This window comes from Synchiropus splendidus, chromosome 3 (genome assembly GCF_027744825.2).
Source record: "Synchiropus splendidus isolate RoL2022-P1 chromosome 3, RoL_Sspl_1.0, whole genome shotgun sequence".
NCBI classification, from domain to species: domain Eukaryota; kingdom Metazoa; phylum Chordata; class Actinopteri; order Syngnathiformes; family Callionymidae; genus Synchiropus; species Synchiropus splendidus.
In genome coordinates, this window is record NC_071336.1 from 13,759,191 (window position 1) to 13,782,442 (window position 23,252).

The 23,252-nt window shown below is 42.3% G+C and overlaps 2 protein-coding genes across 6 annotated transcripts in view; both read left to right on the plus strand.

Moving 5' to 3' along the window:
- Positions 1 to 6,419, plus strand: part of nhsl2 (NHS-like 2) — a 98,050-nt gene extending 91,631 nt beyond the window's left edge. For all 3 annotated transcript variants that reach the window (XM_053858878.1, XM_053858879.1, XM_053858880.1), the window contains exons 7-10: positions 209 to 1,355; positions 1,437 to 1,731; positions 2,915 to 3,032; positions 3,561 to 6,419. In XM_053858878.1, the coding sequence (XP_053714853.1) occupies positions 209 to 1,355; positions 1,437 to 1,731; positions 2,915 to 3,032; positions 3,561 to 3,900 (1,900 nt within the window). In that variant the 3' untranslated portion in view covers positions 3,901 to 6,419. The remainder of the gene's footprint in view (positions 1 to 208; positions 1,356 to 1,436; positions 1,732 to 2,914; positions 3,033 to 3,560) is intronic.
- Positions 6,420 to 10,902: 4,483 nt separating this feature from the next.
- Positions 10,903 to 23,252, plus strand: part of arhgap36 (Rho GTPase activating protein 36) — a 34,859-nt gene continuing 22,509 nt past the window's right edge. Inside the window, exon 1 of one of the 3 annotated variants that reach the window (XM_053858523.1) lies at positions 10,903 to 11,052. Coding sequence is in view for 1 of the 3 variants with exons in the window: in XM_053858524.1 (XP_053714499.1) it covers positions 10,960 to 11,052 (93 nt within the window). In the remaining 2 variants the exon portion in view is untranslated. The remainder of the gene's footprint in view (positions 11,053 to 23,252) is intronic. The other 2 variants (XM_053858524.1, XM_053858526.1) reach the window with 2 other exon arrangements.

Here is a 23,252-nt window from a genome sequence, read left to right on the forward strand (position 1 = left end):
TTGTGGCTGTGCCAGGTTTCATTGTTGTCGTACTGACATCTGCTATTTCAGTTCATATGACAGTAGTTTTGTCAGCAGATGTGCTGCTGGGATTCTGCTGAGATACTTTTCTTCCACAGCTGTTTCCTTTCCTGTCCAACCAAAACACTGCATTGCACAGACCGATTTCTGCTCGACCTGACCTTTATTACCCTGCTGTTTTCGTCAGGTCTTTATCCGGCTCCAGCACAGCGACCGGGACCACCGTGATTGAGTGCATGAAAGTCAGGGGAAGCTCAGAGTCGTTGCTTGACTCACCCGCCACCTCCAGAGCCACGTCACCCTCACAGCTTCTAATTGAATCTGAAACCAAGGCGTCCTCTCCTTTCAAACCTCCTGGACTTATGTCTCCCTCAAGTGGTTATTCCAGCCAGTCAGAAACTCCCACTCCGACGGTACCTCTCAGTCAAGCTGCAGGCCCAGGAACCGCAGGAACAGTAGGATCAGGGTGTAAAATGCGCCCCAAAATTCCAGAAAGGAAATCTTCCTTACCCTCACCCAAAGACCCCGCAGCCAGATCTCGATTATCTTTTGAAATGCCCGGGAATGCTCATTTAGAGCTTTCATCCATCAAACCAAAGCAGAAAGCCAGTAGAAGACATTCCGACACCTCGACAGCGGCTAAACCTGGAAAAGTCAGTCCGAGCTCATCCCAAGCTTTACCTGTGGTCACCCAAAATGAGTTGAAGACTATCCGACTTCGGTCTGTCTCACGGGGAGACTTAGATGACTGCCCTGACGGAGCATCTGATACTATCGAAGAAGAACAGCACGGACGAGACATTCAAGATCCCAGCCCGCCACCAACTTTCCCAAAACCCAAACCACCTGTTGCAATGAAACCCCCTTTGCCGAAGAGGCCAATTAACCTGTACCTCAAGTCTACACCTCCAACGTCCACCTCTCCCCTCGCCATGGACTCACCTCCTGGGTCCCCTATAGAGCGCCCGGTGCCACTGGGCAACATTTATAAAGTCATGAAAAAACCCAAGCCCAAAAAACCTCCTCCTCAATCGATCAGTCCATCGGCATCAACAGATTCAATAAGCACTTTGCCATCAGCCTATGATCATCCCTTCCTTACTCAGTCTCACTTTGAGCTCCCTCCTTTACCTGACCCCCAGCCTCTTTTAGAAGACCCAGTGTTGGAGCCTGAATTAGACGAAGAGTTTAAACTCGGCCCGGAGGATGGGGGCTCACTTCCATCTCCCTGCAGTAGCCAGGAAACCTCGGACCTACTGGACAAGAGCAAGACCCTGCCTTCCAGAATGACAATCTCCTGCCTGGCAGAACTGTCAGATAAGAAGAAACCCAAGGTATGAGATCATCGCAAAGCTAAATTAGGATCAGATCTTGCATATTATTGTTCAATAATTTCCTCAATATCTTCGTTGTAGGTTCCACCCCCGGTTCCCAAGAAGCCAAATGTCTCGATCCTCTCTTCGTCTGTGCATCCCCCCTCAAATGGTAATCCAGAGCGCCAGGCCGTACCAACTGACAGCCCTGTTGGGCCGCCCTCCCCTACTTGCGAATTCCCGCCAGAAGACATCCCTGCTCCCTGTGTTCCTGAAGTGCAAGAACAAGATGATAATCTTTTTGATGCAGACAGTTCAAAGCAGTCGATGATGAAGTCACAGAGGTCATCCTTCGTGGACTTGGAAGAGAAGATGGCCAGTGTTACTGCAGCAGCAGGTAGAGATATTTCATTTAAAGTGTGTGTTGATAACTGACTATACTGTGGTCAACATGTCAAGCAGACATGCTCTTTTCAGTATTGTTTTTAAATCATACCTGCAGTTTCTTATTCTCTGTTTGATCGCCAGCCTCATTACCGCAGATACTTTGTTGCTGCTCGGGAAAGACATTGAACTGGCATTGGGAAAAGCATTTAGCAAAGGCACTCACCATATGGAGAGAGACAGTTCGGTGTTGGATTGTCATTTCGTCCTCACAGAGCAGAGCCGTAAATAGGCCCCTGGTGGTGCACAAGCACCAGTCCCTGGTCTTCATTCTTAAATTCTTTCTTATCTTTTTAGTCCAAATGTATTGTGGTATACGACAGGGCATTTATTTGAGTTCCTGCAACACTCACTAGCCTCCACCGCCCCTCCCACTCTTCCTCATGTCGCGGCACCTGCTGTGCCATCTTTATTGTCAGGGCATTATAAAGCGATGCATAGACCTGGTTTTGTATGGACGCCTGCGCTATCTCCATCGTCGTGGTGCGTTTTTCTTGATAACGGCAGGGGGAAAGACGATAAGATAGCAAACAATCTGTGTTTGTGTGGACAAGATGCAAGACTGCATGAATTTTGTTGCGGTTGGGGAGCAGGCAGTGAGGAAATATTATTTAAAGGAGTGTTTGAGATTCATATACTGTACAGTATATGCGCTTTCACACCATGGATTCTGTTTCAACTCGACAAATTTTGTTCGTGAGTCCGAGTACACAAACAAACTGGGTTTTGGGGCGGTCTTGATCCCACCTAGAGAGGTGCGCTTTGACATGAGTGGCACTCAGAAAAGGGTGAGATCTTTTGCCTCAGGTGACTGAGCGCTATATGCCTGAAACGACATAAGCAGTGTGACTTTGCACCAGAGGTTTGTTGACGGACATTTCAGTCTAAATCTAAATAGATTTTTCAATCTGTTAAATCTAAATGTTATAGTTCAATTTATGTGTTAAATCTAATATTAAATATGAATCTTAAATCTAAATATATCAAATTTTAAGTATTATATCTAAATGTTATATCCAAAAAACTTTAAATCTAAATGTTAACCAATCGAGAAATTCAGATTCTGAGCTAAACCAGAAAAGGGAAATGGTTTTGGTTTTATTCAAGTTTTAATCGGTGATGTTTGATTTTACCAGACGACTCAACAACCAATGAACCCACAGTGCTGCATATTGCAGAGGAAACTGACGATGACTTACTCAACAATACCCCGACAACGCACACTACAGAAGACCTGTTCACTATCATCCACAGGTAAGGATTCCAAGCACATTGTCTCTTCACACACTCCACATTGGCTCTGTTCTGCAAGTCACTTAGTTACGGTGTTTTTGGCAGCAGCCATTTCATTTACAATACAACCCTTGAAAGTTATAGCTCACAAATGGAAGGCTGTTTCCAAGCAACGCATATACAAACAGTCGGTGAAGGGGTAATATTTGGAAGAGTTTCAGAAAAATGAATCAGAAATTCAGAGGAAGACTTGCAGTCGCTGCAGCAACTAGGTCTTTCAGGTCAACAGATCAAGTGTGCGGCACCAAGAAAAACAGATGTTTCATATTCCTCCTTGCTAACAAATAGGAATTCTGGTGGTCAGTCTACCAATGAGCTGAATTGAAAAACTTGGACTCGTTGTAGAATACGTCCTTATTTACACCAAGTTTGACAGTTCAGAACTATGCCCAATGAGTGTCTACTCTTTTATTTCCTGAATTGCTAACTTTTTTATATGTGTGGTAACCTGTTGAAAAGTGCTGAGCCTTTCTCTCTTTCTCCATTCAGGTCCAAACGAAAGGTTCTGGGTCGCAAAGAGCCAACCGATTCCTTCGGCAGCCGGCAGAGTCTGGTGTCCCCAGTAAAGCACAGTGCAGGCAGCAGCAGTGACTACAGAAATCTCACCTTGGGCAGCAGCCAGAGATCAAGCTCCCGCAATGAGAACTTCATGGCTCTGCTGCAGAAGAAAGGCAAGTCTTCGGGCGGTGGCACAAGGGTCTCTGCCATGGAGCTCCTGAAAAGCACAAACCCGCTGGCACGACGCGTCACAGAGTTCTCAGCTGCTACGTTACCAAGCTCCGAGGGAGGGGAAGTGGCTTCTGGAAATGGTAAAGCCAGCGATCAGTGAGGTTGTGTCTGTCTGCAAACAAGAACACGACTGTGCTCCATTCTTGGGGCATCTGACTAGAAGGCCCCAAACACTGGCCCCAACTATTGATTGCCCATTTGTACTGTCCAATTCAGCCAAAGCACACTTTGGACAGAACAGTCATTTCAATGGTTGGAGCGTCACTGTCCCTGTCCGTGCCAACTTCCCCATTCATGAAGTGAACTCATCTGGAGAATGGAGGGTTGTTCTTGCTATATTGTCCAAGGCGGAGGCAAGTTTGAATGTGGTGGTTCAACAAGGCGCTGGAGGATCACTCAGACAAGGACACACTGGGACGAAGATGGGAGCGACTTTCTGTTCTGCCATCAAAGACAAGTCCCAGAATCTGTAAAAGACCACAGAAATACGCTGCAGAAGATCCTCACCCAAGAAATGACGGGAATTACGACCAGTCAACCAGATACAACCAGTAGCACTTCAACATCAAGTTCTGTTTACCCTCCTGATTCACGGGGAAACGTCTGCGAGTGCAGCCAAGGAAATCTGTCTTTGGTAGATTTGGTGACTCCGACAATGTCGACTCTGACAACGTACAGGAAGTACTATCCATCACCTGGACGTACTGGGATAAAATCCTTTTGCCAATCATGAGAATGTCACAGAACACAAAACTTGGAGCTTCACTAAACATTCCACTGAGGCATCCAGCGAGTGACAGTCCGGAACGCAAGCACTTGTCTTTATTCTTTCTTCGTGGATGCCATTTACAGGAGACACTTTAATGGTTATTAGGTCCCTGGGGATTTCTTTTGTTCTTCATAGTCCATGGGTGAGCTATATATATTTTTTTGTTATGGATGCCATACACTCATGGACTGAACTGTTTTTACCATGTACAATACACATCTACATCGCAGCAAGCTAAGAGAAAACAAACAAAAGAGTGAACAGCTTGTTCATGGAGACACCGAAAACATGTAAAGACACTAAAAGTGATTGTGAGTGAAGACGAGTCGGACAGATCTTTCCGCATGAGTGCGTGCTTGTAAGTGTGTTCTCACAAGTCGCTAGATGTAATCCAGCCAGTGGAGTTTCTAAGCGGAGAGTATGAAGCAGGCTGGTTATCACATAGGGTTTTTTAATCCATTCTGGTCCCTGGTGACGGGACCTGGGGGGGACTGTTAAAACAGACCAGAGGGGACCTGAGAGTGTGTCTGTGGTGTGTGTGTGTGTGTGTTTGTGGGGAGAGGGTGTTCAGGATTAGTGTCAGAAGAGTTGCTTGCTCATGCCAGTTTCTTTTTCATCAACTTCCTGTCTGTCTGGGCTCTAACCTTGTGATGGATATGTCTCCAAAAACCGACTGTATTCTGCTACCATATCATTCTTCATTTTGGAGTGAAGTATACTCAAGCTGTGACCCATATCTGGCACTCACTTGGGTCCAGGACAGAGAGGGTTTCGTCACCAGTGGCAGATCCAGATTTCAATTATTTTATTGGGTAAAAGTTTCAGCGCATACCAAGTGCTTCATGATACATGGCGACAATGTGGCCCATTCATCCTTCACATCTAGATTCTAGTTTCTAATGGTGATATTCCAAGCCACTGATCGATTGGCAGGAGGTAAATATGCTGCAAATATTTTTTGAGACGGCTATCAAAGTCTTGATTTAATGAAGAAAAAATCCAGAAGCTTTTCCTCCTTATCCAAGTGACATGTCCTTTGCCAGATTTCATTGGAGGCTTCCATTTCTCTTTATGTGAGCCTTGTGCTATCTTCACCCACTCTGCACCTTCTAGTGGTTGGCCGTATCGCCTCCTCTCTTCACCTCCATCCTGTCCTCTCTTTACACACCCTCCCCCAGTTTCTATTAACCTTCCTCTGCCTTTTTTTTAGCCCCTGTCCTCATCTCTGCATTCAGTCTATGCATCCATGCTCAGCCGACCATGTGACACCGGATGAATGTCAATGAATGACTGTTAAAAGATGCTGTTCTTGGTTTCCCAAAAACATTCTTCTATTTCCGAGCTCTTTGACTTTTTATATCTCACTTCCTGCGCCATGAATGGTGGGTTGAATGACGGCTGTGCACAAATAGAAGCAAGGTGTGATTGTGATTTTACATTTTGGATTTAAAACAAACACCCGGGATTATTTTGGGCTCGTCAGTGACACGGCACTTGCATGGATGAGGAGGTCCAATCTCCGAGTGCTGCTGCGTCAGAGCGCACCCCAGTGGATACTTCACACACAGTCGCTGGGGGGGTTTTCCATCCGCCTGACTGGAAAAGAAAAGATCTACAAGATGATCTCCATCTAGACGTGAAGCGATGCTTGTTTTAAATATTTAGTGAATGAAAAAAAGCTACAGCTGTAAAACTGTGTTTGTTTGCCTTGTATACTGAAGTTTTGGTGCATCGTGGACGCACCACTGTGTTATTGTTTTTAATATGTTTCTTTTTTTTTTTTTTCTTGGTCATGCGAAAGCCAAACTTTATTTTACTTTTTTTTTTTTTTGGATTTTTTTTAAGAGCAATACATGTCAAGAGCAACAGGAAGTTTAACTAAATCCCACACAGTAGTTTCCCAGGATCCCTGGATGATGAATCAGAAGGAGCTGGCCAGTGAAAAGAGAAAAGAGCAGCTGCTGTTCACACTATGGATAAGCTGAGATATAAAAAAATATATATGATTAATGTGCTATTTTATGCACAAATGCTTAGTCTCTGGAGCCTAACAGACACACTGTCAAGTAGAGGTACAGGTATGACAATATATGGGAACATTGGTAAAAGAAATGTGTATTATTCTGTCAAAGTTTATTTTTTCAGAGGCAGGGAGGAGGGTTTTGGCATGAGACACAATCATTTTTACTTTAAAGATTAACAAAAATTGCCAAAAGTAATTGTGAAGAAGGAATTTTCAATATGTTTCTGACCTGAAATTATAGAGTTGATCACTTCTTTTGCATCTATAAAAATGATTTACAAATGGTTATAAAGAATAAAAACTGAAAATGAATTCACTCCAAGTTTGTCGTGGGTGAACCTCCATGTTTTAAAATCTGTTATGAATATCAGAGTTTTAAAAAGCACACTATAAAAGATATACAATATTATTGCTCTATACATCAGATATATTTATCTTGAACAGTTATAATTTTAGTACTTACTTACTTATTTAAGTATCAATAGAATTATGTCTATGGATAATGTCTAATAATGGGCTGCACAATAAAATTTTTAATCTTCCACCACATCTTGGAAACACCTCTTTCCTCTCAGCGCTGCTACACACCCGAGTTAGCAACTTAGCCACACGAACACGTGATCTTCAGCATTGCTACAGCTGTTAGCATATTGAATCACACCGCTTCAGAGCTATGTAAAAAAACATTTCACAATGTTTTTGTGAACTCTATACACATTCGAATTTTGCTTCATCATATGTTTGCATTAGCTTCCATCACAACGTGGTAAGGCCAGCTAGCAGCTAAAGCACTTGTAAATCCCTGTCCATTGTTGAGAATTTTTAAGAAAATCTCACCTGACATATGTTCATTTGAACTCCAATCCAATCCCTTTAGAATACATGGTCATTCTTTCTTTCTCCCCTTACGTAGCTTGCACGGCAGCCATTTCACTGTAGCACTTCAATGCACTGTTCGACAGCTTATGTATGTATGAATGTTGCAGTGTCCACAAAGTCTTGTTTACTCATCTCCACATAGTGTGTGCAGCCCAAAGGTCCCTCCTTCACATCACAGATCTGAACAGTCTATTCTTACTTCAGTCATTTTCCCCCAAAATAACTTTGATATTTATACCCAGCCCCCCTCCTTCTGTTTAAAGTCCTTTTTATTAGCCTTTTGTTATAAGCCATGTGAATTATCAGCTTGATAATCGTGCGTTGTCTAGCTTTATAGGAAAGTCTTGGTGAGAGTTGCGGCAGCGGATTTGGGCCAAAGAGTGTTACTTTTGTTTCCCCGTCAAATGTACCAGTCTTTAGGGAGCCACTCCAGCAAGGGGAAACCAATTGGGGGTCTGTTCACGCAGCTTCTAAAATCCCAGAGATTAGAAGTCTTCAAGGAAGAGCTTATTGGAATGATTCTATTTTTGTTATTCCGACTTAAAAAAAAATGTATTTAAAGGAATAATCCTTAATGTGCTGAATGGTTTATGTTCCCCATCAGATGGTCTGTAGCTGCGAGAGTCTCTGCAGTGAAGCAATGGCAATGTGATGAAATGATTATATCATAAATAAATTATTTTTCTTGCTTATTGATGATTTTCGTGTCTTTATGAGTGCATTGACACACAACATTTGCGATGTATGTTTCTAGTTTTGCTAGCTTTAGTTGCAAGTCTATGGTATACTGCAAAAAATATGTGCAGTACAGGTACAATTTTGAACTTTTTTTCTCTCTCTTCTTGACAGGACAAATGTACTTTTTTTGCAACAGCCTTCTATTGTCCACAGTTAAAGGAGTGGCCACAACATGGTCACGCTGCTGGTTGTGTGTGATAGATATGTGTTGTTGGCCCTCAGATCACAGAGAATCAAGACAAAACAAACCATCCAAAATGACAGAGTCTGACCACAAAAAGTGTCATGTTAATAATAATCTTCCTGGGCAAAACACAAAACAAAAGGAGAGCAAACATGTGTAATGTTCAGTGTATTTCTTGATGCAAGCCAGGCATTTTAGAAGGTGATTCAAGTGAAACTAGGACAGTGAGAGCTACCATGATGTGTGGGTTAGAGGAAGTAGCCAGAGTTATTATTATTAGTTATTATAAGTTATTACGTCAATACCATTATGATTCATGGCCATTTTTGGAATTTCAATTTCAATTCAAACAACTGTCAAAAAATGATTCGTTTAATGAAAAATAGATAATATAATATAATATAATGTAAGATAAGATAGTACGTAACGTAACGTTACGTAACGTATAATAGAATAGAATAGAAACACACCTTTCAGTATAAACCCTTGTCACCCGAACTTTGGAATCGACTCAGTTCAGGACTGTATCAGCCTGATTCAAGCGGCTGCCAGAGGAGTTCATCGTCACATAAATCCCTGACTCCGGTGTTAGGACAGAAGAAGAGAAAGGGTTCACTGGGTTTAGATGGTGCTGCTGGATAAGGTCTCACCTTATCGAGAAATAGTGGGCTAAAAACACGCAGGGTTGGTTGCAGATGCTCCTTATACGTGTGCAGAAGCTGTGATGATAATGAGAGAGGGTGCCAAGTCACTCAGTTCACTGTTAGTTCAGCATTTTAAAATCCCTGTGATAAAAGTGTAATTCCTTCCTTGAATTAATAATCATCAATTTAAAAATATCTGCTTAATGCGAGGGCAGTAGTTAAAATCGCACTGGGTGCTATCATATTAAATGGATGGAGACATCCGTGCGGTGCCATCAGTGAAGAGATATGAGCGGCTGGAGCTTCATTTTGGATGAGTCCACACTGGTTTCTTCATTACCACAGAGGAAGCTCCGACTGCTGCGGGGAAGATGCAGCTTTCATGATTCCCTGTGTGAAAGCCAACTCACATAATGACCGGTCCCTCGACTCTCAGGGGCGGCTTCCTCCTGGACTGGGCCTGTGGTCCTCCTTGGTCCTCCACACACACACACACACACACACACACCAGAAACCATTTAGCGAGTACCGCCATCTAGTGGGCAATATTGGCTTTAATAGCAAAACACATTTTGAGCACTAGAATCAGCTTTATTGCCAAGGTCAGTGAGGATCCCACCAACTGGGAAAGTGCCCATAATGAAAACACTAGAATAAGAATAAGAATAAGAATAAGAATAAGAATAAGAATAAGAATAAGAATAAGAATAAGAATAAGAATAAAATATAATCAAAATAATAAAATATAAAAAAAATAATCAAAAACAAAATGAAATAAAAATAAATGAAAATACAAAATAATAATAGAAGTATAAATATCCCACAAACAACAAGAGCTGATCACAAATTCATCAATCTGACAGCCGAGGGGAAATGGATCCGTAGCCTCCTGCCTGAGGGAAGCGGGACAAACAGTCCATGACCAGGGTGAGAAAGGTCGGCTCTGATCCGATGTGCACGTCACTGGGTCCTGGAGACATTCAGGTCATGAGGAGGTGGCTGACTGCACTGAAGCATCTGCCACATTAAACAAAGTAATTCAAACTATGAGACACACAAACTAATATGTCTATATCTTAAAAATAGAATGCATGACTCTAGTGCTCATACAATCTGGTTTTACACACTGTAGGATTTTAAGGCCTCAGTCTGAGCTTGAGGAACATGAATAAGTTTAGTCAAGATAAACACATGGAGCTGTGATGTAATGCAGCCAAAGCTTCCAGGGGATATTTGCGCTGTCCAGGCCGGGAGGGACTGTCAGCAGGAGCGCTCACTGCTCATCACTTCTCTTTTACGACATTAAAGTGTGTGGCTTCTTTTGTCATCCATGTAAAAGAGCAGCAGTTTTCACCATGTAGACAATCACATATTCACCTGGTGGATTAAAAACCAGCAGATGCTTAAGGCAGAGTTTAATACACACTGACAAGGGATTAAGGCATTTTCCTGATTTTTACTTCATATTTTCTCATCTTCATAAAAGCAGCATTAGCGGATCATCTGTTTATGTAAAGGTTTCTATGCATAAATATATGAATTTATATGTCATGTTCTCATCAGGAAGAACCTACACGCAGGGTGACAGTCAGACTCTATTAGAGAAGCATCAAGCTGACGCCTTAAAACAAAGAGATAAATGGGTTTTTTTAGTGGTGTTAAAAATGAAATATTGATTTAAATAAGAAGAAAAGTGAAGCTGTGGAAGCAGACAACAACAAAGATCACAGAGTAAATGGCACAGGAAAAAGAGAGGAAGTGAGACTGCATCTATGAAGGAGGGACTGATGGGAGGGAGGAGGCCGAGAGAGGGAGGAGTAACATCAAGTGCAGTCAAGAGGAGAGAAAGAGTCCACAGTGCAGCAACGAGAGGAGCCCACGTTGGTCTTCATTAATTGGAGTACTTGGAAGCTCTGCCACCGATGCCCCTGCTGGATGGCCCCACACTCTACGCACTCCTACCTGCCTCCCCGCCGCAGCCACCTTTGACATCAGACATGCACTTCTACTATGTGGTGAGTCGCAGCTTCCTCATTAATTCAGGGTGAATGTCTGCTTCAAATAGCACTTGCCGACTATCGTCAGTTAAATTACCGCTTCATAAAGTGTTCGGACTGAAGCACCTTTTTTAGGAAGTTAAGCCGGGTTGTTTTGTGGAAAGGAGTTTATGATTTGTGATTTTTATCATTTTTTTACTGGTGAATATGACCTTCATGGATAATATAATACTTTGGAAGTTGCCTTTTTTGTCCTTTGAATGTTGAATGTAGTTTTAGTTTGAGGGGGTTTTGATTAGGAAATATACTGTTGTCCATTTTTTGTTTTGAGAAGTAACTTCTGAAGTTAGTTTTGCTGACTCGACAGCATGCTCAGTTCAGCTATTTTCGATTTCTGAAGAAAAAAAAAAAAGTAACACCAATTATTAATGACAAACAAGATATTACTCCTTTAACTCCAGATTTTTTTTAAATGTACCAGCGGTTATAAAGGGTTTAAATAAAGGGTTACATTTTAAAAATGATCTCAATGAATTCCTGTAACGGCTTGTCATTCTGCCTGTGGAAATTGGATTTTTGATTGAAGAGATCCATTTTTTGGGCCAGGATTCCCGACATCTATCTTCATGTAGTGGCACAAAACCTGCAGCGGATTTCCTGTAATCTATTCTGCGTTTTGCCTCAAGTTTTCTAATGTAATTTGATGAAGCCCAATCGGAGCACGTGTGGAGGCTTGTTGAGTAATGTTGCAGACTAATACGACACACCGTCTCTAACGGGAAACATACTGGAAATCATGAGAGAGAAACTCAGTAAAGTGGGAGTGTAGGTGACGGTGGCAGACTTTAGCATGTTCCTTATGTTGAGAGAGTGTTACGTGAATGTTCAGATTAATCTGTAAAACTACATCACAAAGATAGACGGTAAAGAGACCAGGTTGCACTTGGAGGTTGACTTTGCTTGGGTCACATCGATGTGTGAAAATAGATTCTATTTTTGATAATGTGAGAGTCAAAACAAGTCCAACTGGAGTAACATGGAGTAGGCTTTTACACACTCTAAAATGTTTGGATTTGAATGATTTGACATGAAATTGACATGAGATTCAGCACCAAAAAAAGTTAAACTGCTTCAGTAGCTGACAAACAATGACAGAACCTCTTCTTTCAAACAGTGAGAGGAAAAGGTGTGAGAAGGTTGGACTCAGCTGACAAGAAGAAGCAGGGAATCAATGGAGGGTGCAGATCATTGCAAAATAATTCCTTCATTCTCTGGCTGAGCATCAGACAGAATGAGTGAACACTTGCCTGAATGTTCCTGCGAATCCCAGGATGCTAGTGTGGTTTACCGTACAGACAAGTTTCTAGCACCAGCATCTGTGCCGTCTGTTTTGGAGCACCACTTTGCCAAACTCACATACCAAGTCCAAAGTTAATAGCTGACACTTAGAGTAGCACTCTCTTCATCTCTGTCCCTTCCTTTTCTGCCAAATGTTGCCAGACACTGCTTTTCTCTTGAAAATACTATTTTCTCCATCTGCTCATCTGTCAGATGGTTCTGAAGGTACTAGGCGATGAATTCAAAGAAAAAGATTCATTGTCTTTGTTCCTTTCTGAGTGTAGTTTGAGGGACTGATATTTAAATGAATGAGGAGCCATGAGAAGAAACCATCCCTGTCACTACTCCAGATCTCTCTTCAACACTTGCACAGACCTGCTACACATGTGCTCACTAGGCCAATATCTTGATGACTTTTTTCAGAAGACAATTTAAGAGCAGTTTGGCAGCCGTGATGTGAACATGCCTTGCAGGAGGACTAACGTTAGCCCATTCACCAGTGCATAGTTCCAAACGTGTCAAAACTCAGGTGAGGTCGGACACCCTTCAAGGCTCCACATAAATGTGTCCCATGCCTCGTCCTTTACTCTTAACCTGCGTTTTAGGTGGAGTCCCGCTGTTGAGCCATTCCCACTCAGCTCCTGAAAATCACCTTGACAGCTTGATCTGTGATCAACATTGCAGCACGCATCCCCCAAGCAACTCACCAATGCAGTTTGTGGCAGATGTGGGTGTATATTTTGGAATGAAGTCCTCTTAACTCTGGCTTTATTGACATATCTTCACAAGGTAACAAAATGAAGTTTCTCATTAAAGTCAGGACCTCCAGTAAGTAACCAGTTATTATTTTTGGGGGGTGTATTTTCATTCCCCCTGGCAGAAGCTATCAACCCTTTACTTATTGCTTCTGTGGCTCTCACCGTTTTACCGACTCTCCTCACCGACCAATCCCTCCCAGCATCACGCTGTCTCTCCTCAATCTGGGAAATTGGCCCGTGTAATTTGATACACCATCATATCTGGTTAAACGTCATGAGGTTTACTTTGTCCCGCGGGGCTCTTGTGCTTTGAACATCAGCTGTGATCCATTAAATATTTGCTAATGCTGGAGAGCAGTTATTGGAGCTCGTGCTAGCGGCTATTGCAATTGAATTTTGTATGTTCTCCCAGGGTCTGTGTGGTTCTGTCCAAGACTCCAAAACCCCCCTGTAGACTCTTCATTTTTCACATCAACGAGCCAGAATGTTCTTGAGCATCCATCTATCTATCTATCTATCTGTCCGTCCGTCCGTCCGTCTATCTATCTAGCTATCTTCATCCGATGAGTCAAACCACTGACCCTTTTTGGGGAGACCCGGCCAGTTGAACAGACTAGTGAAATCCTTTTACCAGGAGGATATTTTTTTCTGGACTATTCCTGCTGAAAGATGAGAAGCCTGTGGGCGTGTCTTGTACTTGGGGATCCATTTTCAACCCCACATGGATTGAGGTCAGAATCCACCTTGCCATCTTCTCAAGTGTCCCCTCAGGTTAGGCTCAGATTTCACTCAGCCTCACGCATGTCAGAGAGAGGAAGAGCACAACATGGATTCCTGAAATCAACATGCAAGTCCAATGACCTCAGACGCCCATCAGTGGAAAGACCTTGTAAAGACAATGGCGACATTATGGTGCGAATGTGAACTTGGGGTCACACACGGCTCAAACTCTGTTTTGTCTTTTGCAATATGTTGCAACCTCGACCAATGTACACAACTCCATTACAGTTGTGGGAGACAAAATATTTTCAATGTTCTTGGCAAACAAGTGGCCCGCATCTTTATATCGCATTTTTATCAGCCTATGTCAACACAGACCTGTAATCACAGCAGAGAAACTCACTAATGGTCGACTTAGAGTTGATGGTTGAGCAAGATTTTGGGGAATTTTCCGTCAGTGGGAAGCCGTTGTTGTTTCCTGATAATCTGCATGTAGACTTTCTTACTTGACTATAAAGGTGGCACTTGTTTTCCATTCCACTCTTGACTCCAGACGATGCCTTCAGGCTCTCTCAGGGCATCTGGAGTAAGTGGGCAATCGTGTGTGTGCATCCGTATTCGTATTTTTCTTTTCCAGTGCCAGTGCCTTGAGGGAGCGCTGCAGAACAATCTACAATCTCCCGTCAGCCGTGAGTCCCGTTGCATAACTGGAACAACATCAGTTACATCCAGATGCACTTTCCACTCAGGCCTAGATTAGAAAAACAGTCTTTGTTCGGACTCTTGCTCATGTGCTGGGCCAGAATTGATCTGTAACATAACTTTTTTCTTGAGTAGGCGGCATTTTACTGCAGTGTTTTCTGCTCCACAATGGCGTCATCTGTAAACAGTCCCAAAAAGCTTTAGAGCTTCAGAGCGTTACAGAATCACGGCACATCAACACTTCCCAAGTCCTGTGTTGGAAACACAACTCTAAGTCGTTCCATGTGCCCACGTGTGCGTGTGCATCAGTTTTGGTAGCAGTGAGCGCATGGTGGATTCCTGCTTGGTTGACCGCATCTGTCATCATGTGCCTGATTTACTGAGGCTTGCACATCATTCCAGACCTGAGGCTGGCAAGGCTGTCTTGACACGACCTGAAGCCCTCACAGCGGCTTGTACATTTTGGTTCAAAAACAAGAATCCTTCCATTCATTCTGCAGAGAAGTGTGGTTGGTCTAGTGCGTGAGAGTCACTGTTTCAATCTGGAGTGTGTTTTAGGACTGGATTAAGGGTTTAGGGCGAGGGTGGGCTGAGTAGTCAAATGTGACCGATTTGTAGAAGCTGTTGTGTTTTGTTCTTATTTCAGTGTTGATTATGTTTGTGTTTATTAGCTTCTTCCATATAATCTTGGGTGTTTTGAGTGTACGTGCCGTTGGCACCTACATGTACCAGCAGTAGTGCTATTCTGTGCTTGAATCCTCCCCAGTGTTGACGCTTCCAGTTAATGTTGGCATTCTCAATGTTGGAGGGATGATTCAAAAACAGGCAAAAGTCTGGTTAAAGTGAATGGTCAGTCAGGGCTTATGAATTCTTCCAATCTATATGTGGTTAAATGGACTTTCATTGGAATATTGGAAGAAATGTCGCCAAAGTCACTCAAAAAGGTTGAAGCAAACCTGAACACGGCTCTGTATTTTTTGGTGTTGGAAAAAGACCAACAAAAAGCACCATACATTTCAATCTTAATTTTCTTTTTTTTTTTTTGCTTTTTTGAAAGCCATTTTTATGTTTCATGAGACTCCACCCAACCTGGCCGCACATAGACCTGCCCGGCCCCACACGCCAAAACAGGCTCTTTAAATCTTTAAGTTTGGCCTTGTAAAACATTTTATCATTGACAAGTAATACTGACTCTGTTCTGGCGCCATTTGCTGCCAGCCAAAATTGTACGAATTCCTCAAGCGCGTTTCAAGCATGTTTGCTTGAGGAATTTGCACAGGCTTGACTGTGTGACTGTTAAGTCAATGGAGGCAATTGCTTTTTGATGTGCAGAGTATCGCATAAATATTTGCATGTTATTGTCATAAGATTTATACCACAGATACTTTCTGAAATCTAGCATAGGTTTCGGGGCCCATCTTATCTTCTCTATCATCATATGTACGTCACGTCCCGCACTTTATAAGCTAAGAATTGTTCAATTGGTTCTTACATTTAACACTGAGGTGTAAATAACTGTTCACAAATGAAATAGGGGTGTTGGACCGAGGTCTGACAGGTCAGAGGTGAGAGCCAGCTTTGGTGAGCCGAAGAACTCAGACGATTCCTCTTAACCCTGAGCATCAATGTCATGTCACTGCAGGTTTACGCAACTGCACACTGTCAAAAAGAAGAGGGAATTAAACTTCCCAGGAAATGTGATCTCTCATAGATCTTTCGTTTTTATCAGGTCAAATAAATCTGATTTCTCAGTGTCATAGTAACAGCCTTTTGGAAATGAAAGAAAATAGGGAGCAGGATGCAGCCATGTACCATGAATGGCACTTTGGCACATTTCCTGCTTAATCCCTGAAGAGGAATCGCCTGGTGTCCCAAAATGGTGCCCATATCTCATTGGTGCTTTCATCCTGAGATGGATGTCCACATCAGCGTGGCTCTGGTCGCCAGCGTCACCGTCAAACTGTCAAATATTTTTTTGGTTTGGTTGAGCTTTTAATTCGTGTGCAAAGATTGTCTTTACTCATGAAGGTTCATTACAGATACAAGTAATGTGTCACTGGACTAAGACGCTTTGCAGTACCTTCCACAAAACAACATTAGTGAGTATTCTTGTCAACAAATATGACATATGTACAGAGAGTGAAGCTACAGAAAAAACAAAGTGTACCTGACTCTTTGATCTTCTCAAATTTTGCGATGATTTTAATAGGTATAATGTATATAATGCCAACTTTGGGCCCAAACATCACCCGCAACAATCTGCTTTTACTTTCTGCCCCCCGTCTGTAACATTTCATTTCCAAATGCCTGCTTCAGTCTCTGCCAAGAAATGCTCAAGCGTGTAAAACCCAAATGTACTTCTGGAAAGTAAATGCTCCCTGACAGGTATAATGCATGACATACGCGCCGTCATGCTACACTTACTCTAGACACACACAAAGTATGTCACATAGCTACAAAAGCAGATGGTGGTTACGTCACATTTCGTCTGTCCCAGTGGGAAGGAACTGTATCCAACAGGAGAAACATGAAAAGATGATTATGAAAGATTCATTTCCGTGCCAATGAACTGATGAATAGTCACGGTCTTTCTTCCCTACGAGGTGGTTGAAACTGAAGGGTAACCTCAGTATTTCGAATGTTGACTGAACGATTAACGGTCCAGATGTGGGCCAGAAAAATACATTATATAACATGATCTTGACTGCTGTACATCTCAGCAGTCAAGATGAGGTAAAACCCTGATGTAAATGGATGAGTATTTTTTCTGAGTATGAGAAAGGTACGGTTCTTGCCCTCCATAAACTCCATTGATTTCAGACAGTAACTAATGCAATGCCAAAACCAACAAACAGTGTTATAGAAACCCACCTGGCTGTATGGACAAACATTGTAGGATTTGCATATTTATAAAGTTTAGAGAAAATATTTTATCAGTTATTATTTAAGGCCTTAGTCAAAAACGACTTTATGTTCGTATGTCTTGAAAAAGGTGTGGACATGTGAGAAAGTGTGGTGTGGAGAAAGAGGGGAAGCAACACTGTTTGGTTTAAGTTATGTTCATTCATGTCCATCATATCAGATTCACCCATAACAAAGTTGCAGTCAGTCCTTTATAGAGGAATTGATAAGGAGCAGAGTGGAGCACTTAAAAAAGAAACAAGGAATCACGAGCAAATTTTGACAACATACTCTTTTTTTCAATTTTTTACTGTAAAAGCAAAAACAAAAACAACAATGCTTTTGTTCATCAGTGAGGGGGCAGATGAACGTGTTTCCCCTGCTTTTTCTTCTGTGCTTGTCTCTCTTTATAGAACCACTAATAAAGTGTTTTTTAAGGATCTTTTTTTATAGTTGACCTTTTTCATTTTCTTGTAACCATCTAAATAATATATTGATACTTTCTTTTCCTCTTTATTCAAAGCGCTTCGATTTCCCCACATTTTAAAATGTTCATTGTCCCTTAAAAAGTAAGTGCACAATGCACAATATTGATGTATTTTTTAAGCCTCTGCAAAGTACACACACAGTTCAATGTTTGTACCATTACTCTGGAGTCCATCCTAGAGAGAAGCTGCTTCATGAGACAGTGTCCTTATTTTCAAAGCTCAGTCGGTGGAGTTTAAAAATGATGTGAGGTTTCATTGACAAAGTTGTTCAAATCCAAAGTTTTTAGAGGCGAGAGTGCCATCTAGTGTGCTCTGAAACTGAGGACACTGTTTCATGAAGCCACATCAGTCGATCACTACTTCATCCATTTCTCACTTGGCAGTGCCAGGTCTCTCAGTTGACAGTAAATCAGAAACAAGCAAGGCAGAGGAATTGACTGTCGTCCTCTGAAACTGAATTGGCGGAAATACTTCGTAGACCCTTGTGAGCACATGGCATGACATGCTCTTGTGTGCTGATCACACCATTTAAACCGCACGATCGTTTTCATTCACGTGTTAGCAAGCTTTCAGTTCGGTGTTGCGCAACAGGAAGTTGAAGTTACGCTGGTATCAGCTGCTGTGCAGCGATGGTGGTGATGGTCTTGATGATGGGTGCGGACGTAAACGTCCTGTTTAGCATTCCGAGCGGGCGGTGAATGCAGCAGCGCCACCATGGCACATGTGCTCAATCCTGACCCGACATGAGAGACAGAGAGGCAGGCTTGTTATCGGCGTCCCAACTGGAATCTGACTTCCTCTGTCCACGTTGGCATTTCCTCTTCCCCTTCACAAAAATGAACTCAGATAAAACCTACCTGATACTGAGAACAGGGCTGTTCTGTGCTTTTGTACTCTACTTATTTTTGTACTCTATCTAAGCAGAGCAAAACAAAATAGGACACAAAACCAACAGCTTTTACCCAAAATTATTGTGTGACCAAATCTGGTTCTCAATTTAGAATTTGAAAACCCTTTTTACATTATGGACTTTTTGATGGCATAAAAAAATAAATAAAAAAATGTTTTCCTCTCATGTAGTGTCAGTCCTTTCAGTAGTCCTGTAGATGTTTCTGGTTTCTGCTCTTGGTAATACAACACTAGCCAGGTGTGTTGCTATCTTTGAACAACAGTTTGCGACAGTTAGCGCACCTCCGCATACTTCAGTTTCGAAAGTCTATTGTTACACATTTGTGAGCAATCACGTCGTCTCAAGTGACAGACGTTTGTAGGTCAGCTGGGAAACATCAGGTGAACTTGAGCAGGTACAGAATGCAGAAAACATGGTCTACAGTTCAACACGGCACGATCGGTGTGCTAAAAATAAACCGCAGTTTTGTGGTCCCAAGTTCCTCTTTCTTTTTTGGCTTTCAAATGTTCAACAACTTCACCAATAACATTTGCATGTAAGTGTATTTTCACAGATTTTTGTTGCCATCTTGCTAAAAAAAAAAAAAAAACGTTAATAGCAGAGCCAAAGGAAATAGAATATTATTACATAAAAATCTAAATCAATACTGAGGTTGTACAAAAAAAACACTTGTGCGAAATAGTGAGGCCAGTCTAGAAAGAGATGAAGCATCTTCTGGAGAAATACAGACAAAATGCTTCATGTAGAGGAAATACATAGCAGCGTGTCATCTATGCTCATGCCAATATTTATTACTGTGGCATGAACATACAGACCATCCAATTCTTTCATTGTCAGGATGTTTCTAACTGCGAAAGAAGTTGCGCTGTCTTTGTAGGCCGAGAAAACCTAAGACAGGGTTCCTAGAGAGGAAGTGTGTTACATTGTATGAGTACTTCATATGCATCAGAGAAGCATGTGAGGGCTGTGCATGGGGAGAGTGGGACAGGAGTGAGGTGTGCTGTCGGAGCGATGCAGGGATTCAAGGTGAGATGAGGCTAGTGAGGAGTCTCTAAGGACCATGATGTTTGCTGATGATATAGGGATTTGTCGTGATATGGAAGAGAAGATGGAGTGGTGGAAGCACGAGCAGGAGAGAAGCGGATGTATTATAGGACGTGTTTAATTGAGGACTGGAGAATAGGGTTGAGAGCTGAGTTCAGGATTTTGGAATCACCCATACTGGGGGTGATGGACGAGTGGGTGAAGATGACCGTGCTCTGCGACATAAGGGTGGCAGCCAGACCGAAAGGGAAACCGTGTATGACATGTAGTGAGACCTGCCACTATGTATGGTTTAGAGACGGTCAAAGTTTCTACTGCATAGGAAAAGTGAAGCCACCGAGAGTCATGGATTAGTAAAGGAGGACATGAGGAGGACTCGGGTGAGTAGGGAGGATCCACGTAGGTTATGGAGTGGAGGGCGACCCCTGACAGGAAATGCAGACAGACGTCGGACAAGACGTGTCACCTCCACCCAAGAGGAAGTGATCAGTAGTTTAAAGTGGAATCCAAGACCACGTCATGATACTGTGAGGCTGCACGAAGCACACATTATCTACTGACGCCTAAATTGTGATTTAACTCATTCGACCATATTCATCTGCGCTGCTTGTTTGTTAATGTGCAAAGCTGTCGCACCAGTAAACAAGCTCAGAATTCAGATGAGTTGTTTAAGTCATCATTGAAACAAACAGGGAAGAGGACACTCTGTAATTCAGAGTTCTCCTCAGAATATTTCCACTATTCAGAAGAAGTATGAATTAAACATGGACACTTTTCACTTTCAAACAAAACCGTTTGGTTATTAGCACACATTTGCTTCACAGTGTAGCCATGAACAATGAAGCATGACTGCCTTATTTAATGCTTAACCAAACAAGGGAACACTAGGTGGCAGTGTGGCCGCTTAAATTCAACTTCGAGGCTTCAGGCGTGTTGGCGGGATTGGTTCTCTGATCGACATCCATCCTGTTTTGGATCAGTGCTGCGGAGTCAGCAGACCTCTCTCGACAACATCAGATATGTAACACGCAGAGCTCGACCTTTTTCTCACGGAAATGTACGTCGACACCAGGGGGGACAAAGATGGCGGCGGAAGAGAATGAGCTGACACACGCTGACTGTCGTGTGATGTCCAGAGAGATCAATGGAAGCCAGTCGGCCTCGGATCACCAGGTCAAAGGGCAACAAGAGCATTTGTACGTCATTGTAATAATGATCAGATTTCCCCTTGTCTTTCAGTTTTGCCAATTCTTCCGGATGCAAAGTGTGACACTTTTGCGACGTAAATGCACAAATGTGTATGTTGATATGATAAATTAGACTGTAATGCAAAATACCTTTCCTTGGTGGGTCGTCATTTTGGTCTGCATTTAACAGTTTTGTTGAGGTGTGCTTGCAAACCAAGGTGTTTCTGCCAGTGATCTAATATTGTCTCTAAACATAAGCATAATTGCAGCAGTCATGATTTCATAAACAGGCCGTATTAACTGTAGTAAGTTGTGAATCATTCTTCGAGTCTGATTCTGTCAGGGTGAAACAGGGTCTTGACCAGCGTCCTCCACACTGCTAGTCGAGTGTGGCAAAGTCATCCTTCAAAACATTTTCAATCAATCATTTTTCATGTGGACATGCGCTAAAGCCAAAATTGTGTTTTGCACTCAAAGCTTGTTTAGTTGAGCTCAAAATAACAGTTTAGGATTAAGATTGTGTTATGATCATGTGGAGTCGCTGGTGAGAAAAAAAAAAAAAAAAAAAATCTTCCTTCCTTCCTCCTTCACAAGATTGAGCTTGAGAACCCTGGTTACGAACAACTCCCTGGAATTTCCCTTCTGTAACGAAATGACATTTTATGCAGATTTCCATTCATCCTCAGTGAGACGATGCTGTCTATTGTTTCATTTGAGAAGATCAGTAATATAGCTTTCTCTATATTCCGTTTCTTCTTATTTACACAACTTTTAATATATTTGTGACTTCACTTTCTGCTGCTGCTCTTAGTTCCTCTCCATCCCTAAAAGAGTCCTTGTGTGATTTGCTTTCTTCACTTTCTTGCCAAGTGTTACGTCCTCACTTGGGTAAAAGGAAAATAAAAACAAAACGGTGGAGCACGTGGTTGTTACTTATTTTTAATAAATGATTTTGATTCAGATACAAGATAATTTTAATATAAATGCTTTGGCATAATGAGACAAAACAACCGTAGTAAATACAGAAAATTCACTTAAGTTCAAAACAACAAAGTTTCTAATTCAACATCACCCACACAAATGACAGAATCAGAAGTGTCTCTTCAAGTAGAGGGCAAACTGCACCTACAAAGCAGCCACCAGGGGAGCTCGAGTCACGGCGCTGAGGGATCCCACAACTGGTGACTTTCAGCTGATAGGTGGCTGAATGCAGCTGACTGGCCCGGGCTGTGAGTTTTAAGATTTGACATGTATTCTTGCTGAGAGCTCATAACACTACTGAACTCACTAATAAACTATAAACTAAAATATTTTTTTCTTCCCGGACACTGCGTTGTCTTTATTCCTTTGTCACATGAGGAGTTCACCTCAGCTACTTGGGGGCAAGAGACTTTTGTAGTCAATCCTGGACATTGAACACGAACATGGGGAAGATAATCCAGGCACTTGTGAGTTCCGCTTGTTCACATTTGCGGAGGCATGAATGTGACACCTAAAGTAACTTCAAAGTACAGATGAAAGGTCGAGTTAAACAGTGTTTATGCTTATGAAACACAATAGATGAGTTGTGTTAAAGGCTTTATACCTGTATTGTATTAAAGTTAAAGAGGGCAGAGAAAAAATGTTGACTTTAAAGGAATGCCAGTTGATTATATTTTCAAATGTTATTAAAAACAAATATGGCCCGTGTTTGTTGTAAAAGTGCTGACAAGTGGAAAGGTGTTTGGTCGCCATGCTGGCAGGTAAACAAATAAATAGCTGTGGTGATGAGAGAATGCTTGTAAAAAAAAAAAAAAAAATCACCAAGTCAGACGAGACTTTCTCTCCTTTCATGGTGGATCTGGTTTTTGTTTTGTCTGTCACCCAGCGTCATGTTTGTTTGTCAAACTTGCTCTCTGCAGCGACTCGGTGCTGTGTGTATTTGAGCAGCTCTCAGCCTCCCTAAAGCCCCTCGACTAATCGCTTGATCGGGGTCATGAAATCTGAACCGAAGGTTTGACCTCTGAAGACCAGGAAGTTTGGCCACATGTGCTTGCGAACTCGAGATGACACGCAGCAGTCGGCATCCGTTTGTCGTCAGCCATTCTCTTCTTGACCTAGACAGTTCGAGAACTCTCAAGTGTGATACACTGTTTTGTAAACACCAAAAATAAGCCTCAGTTAAATGAGT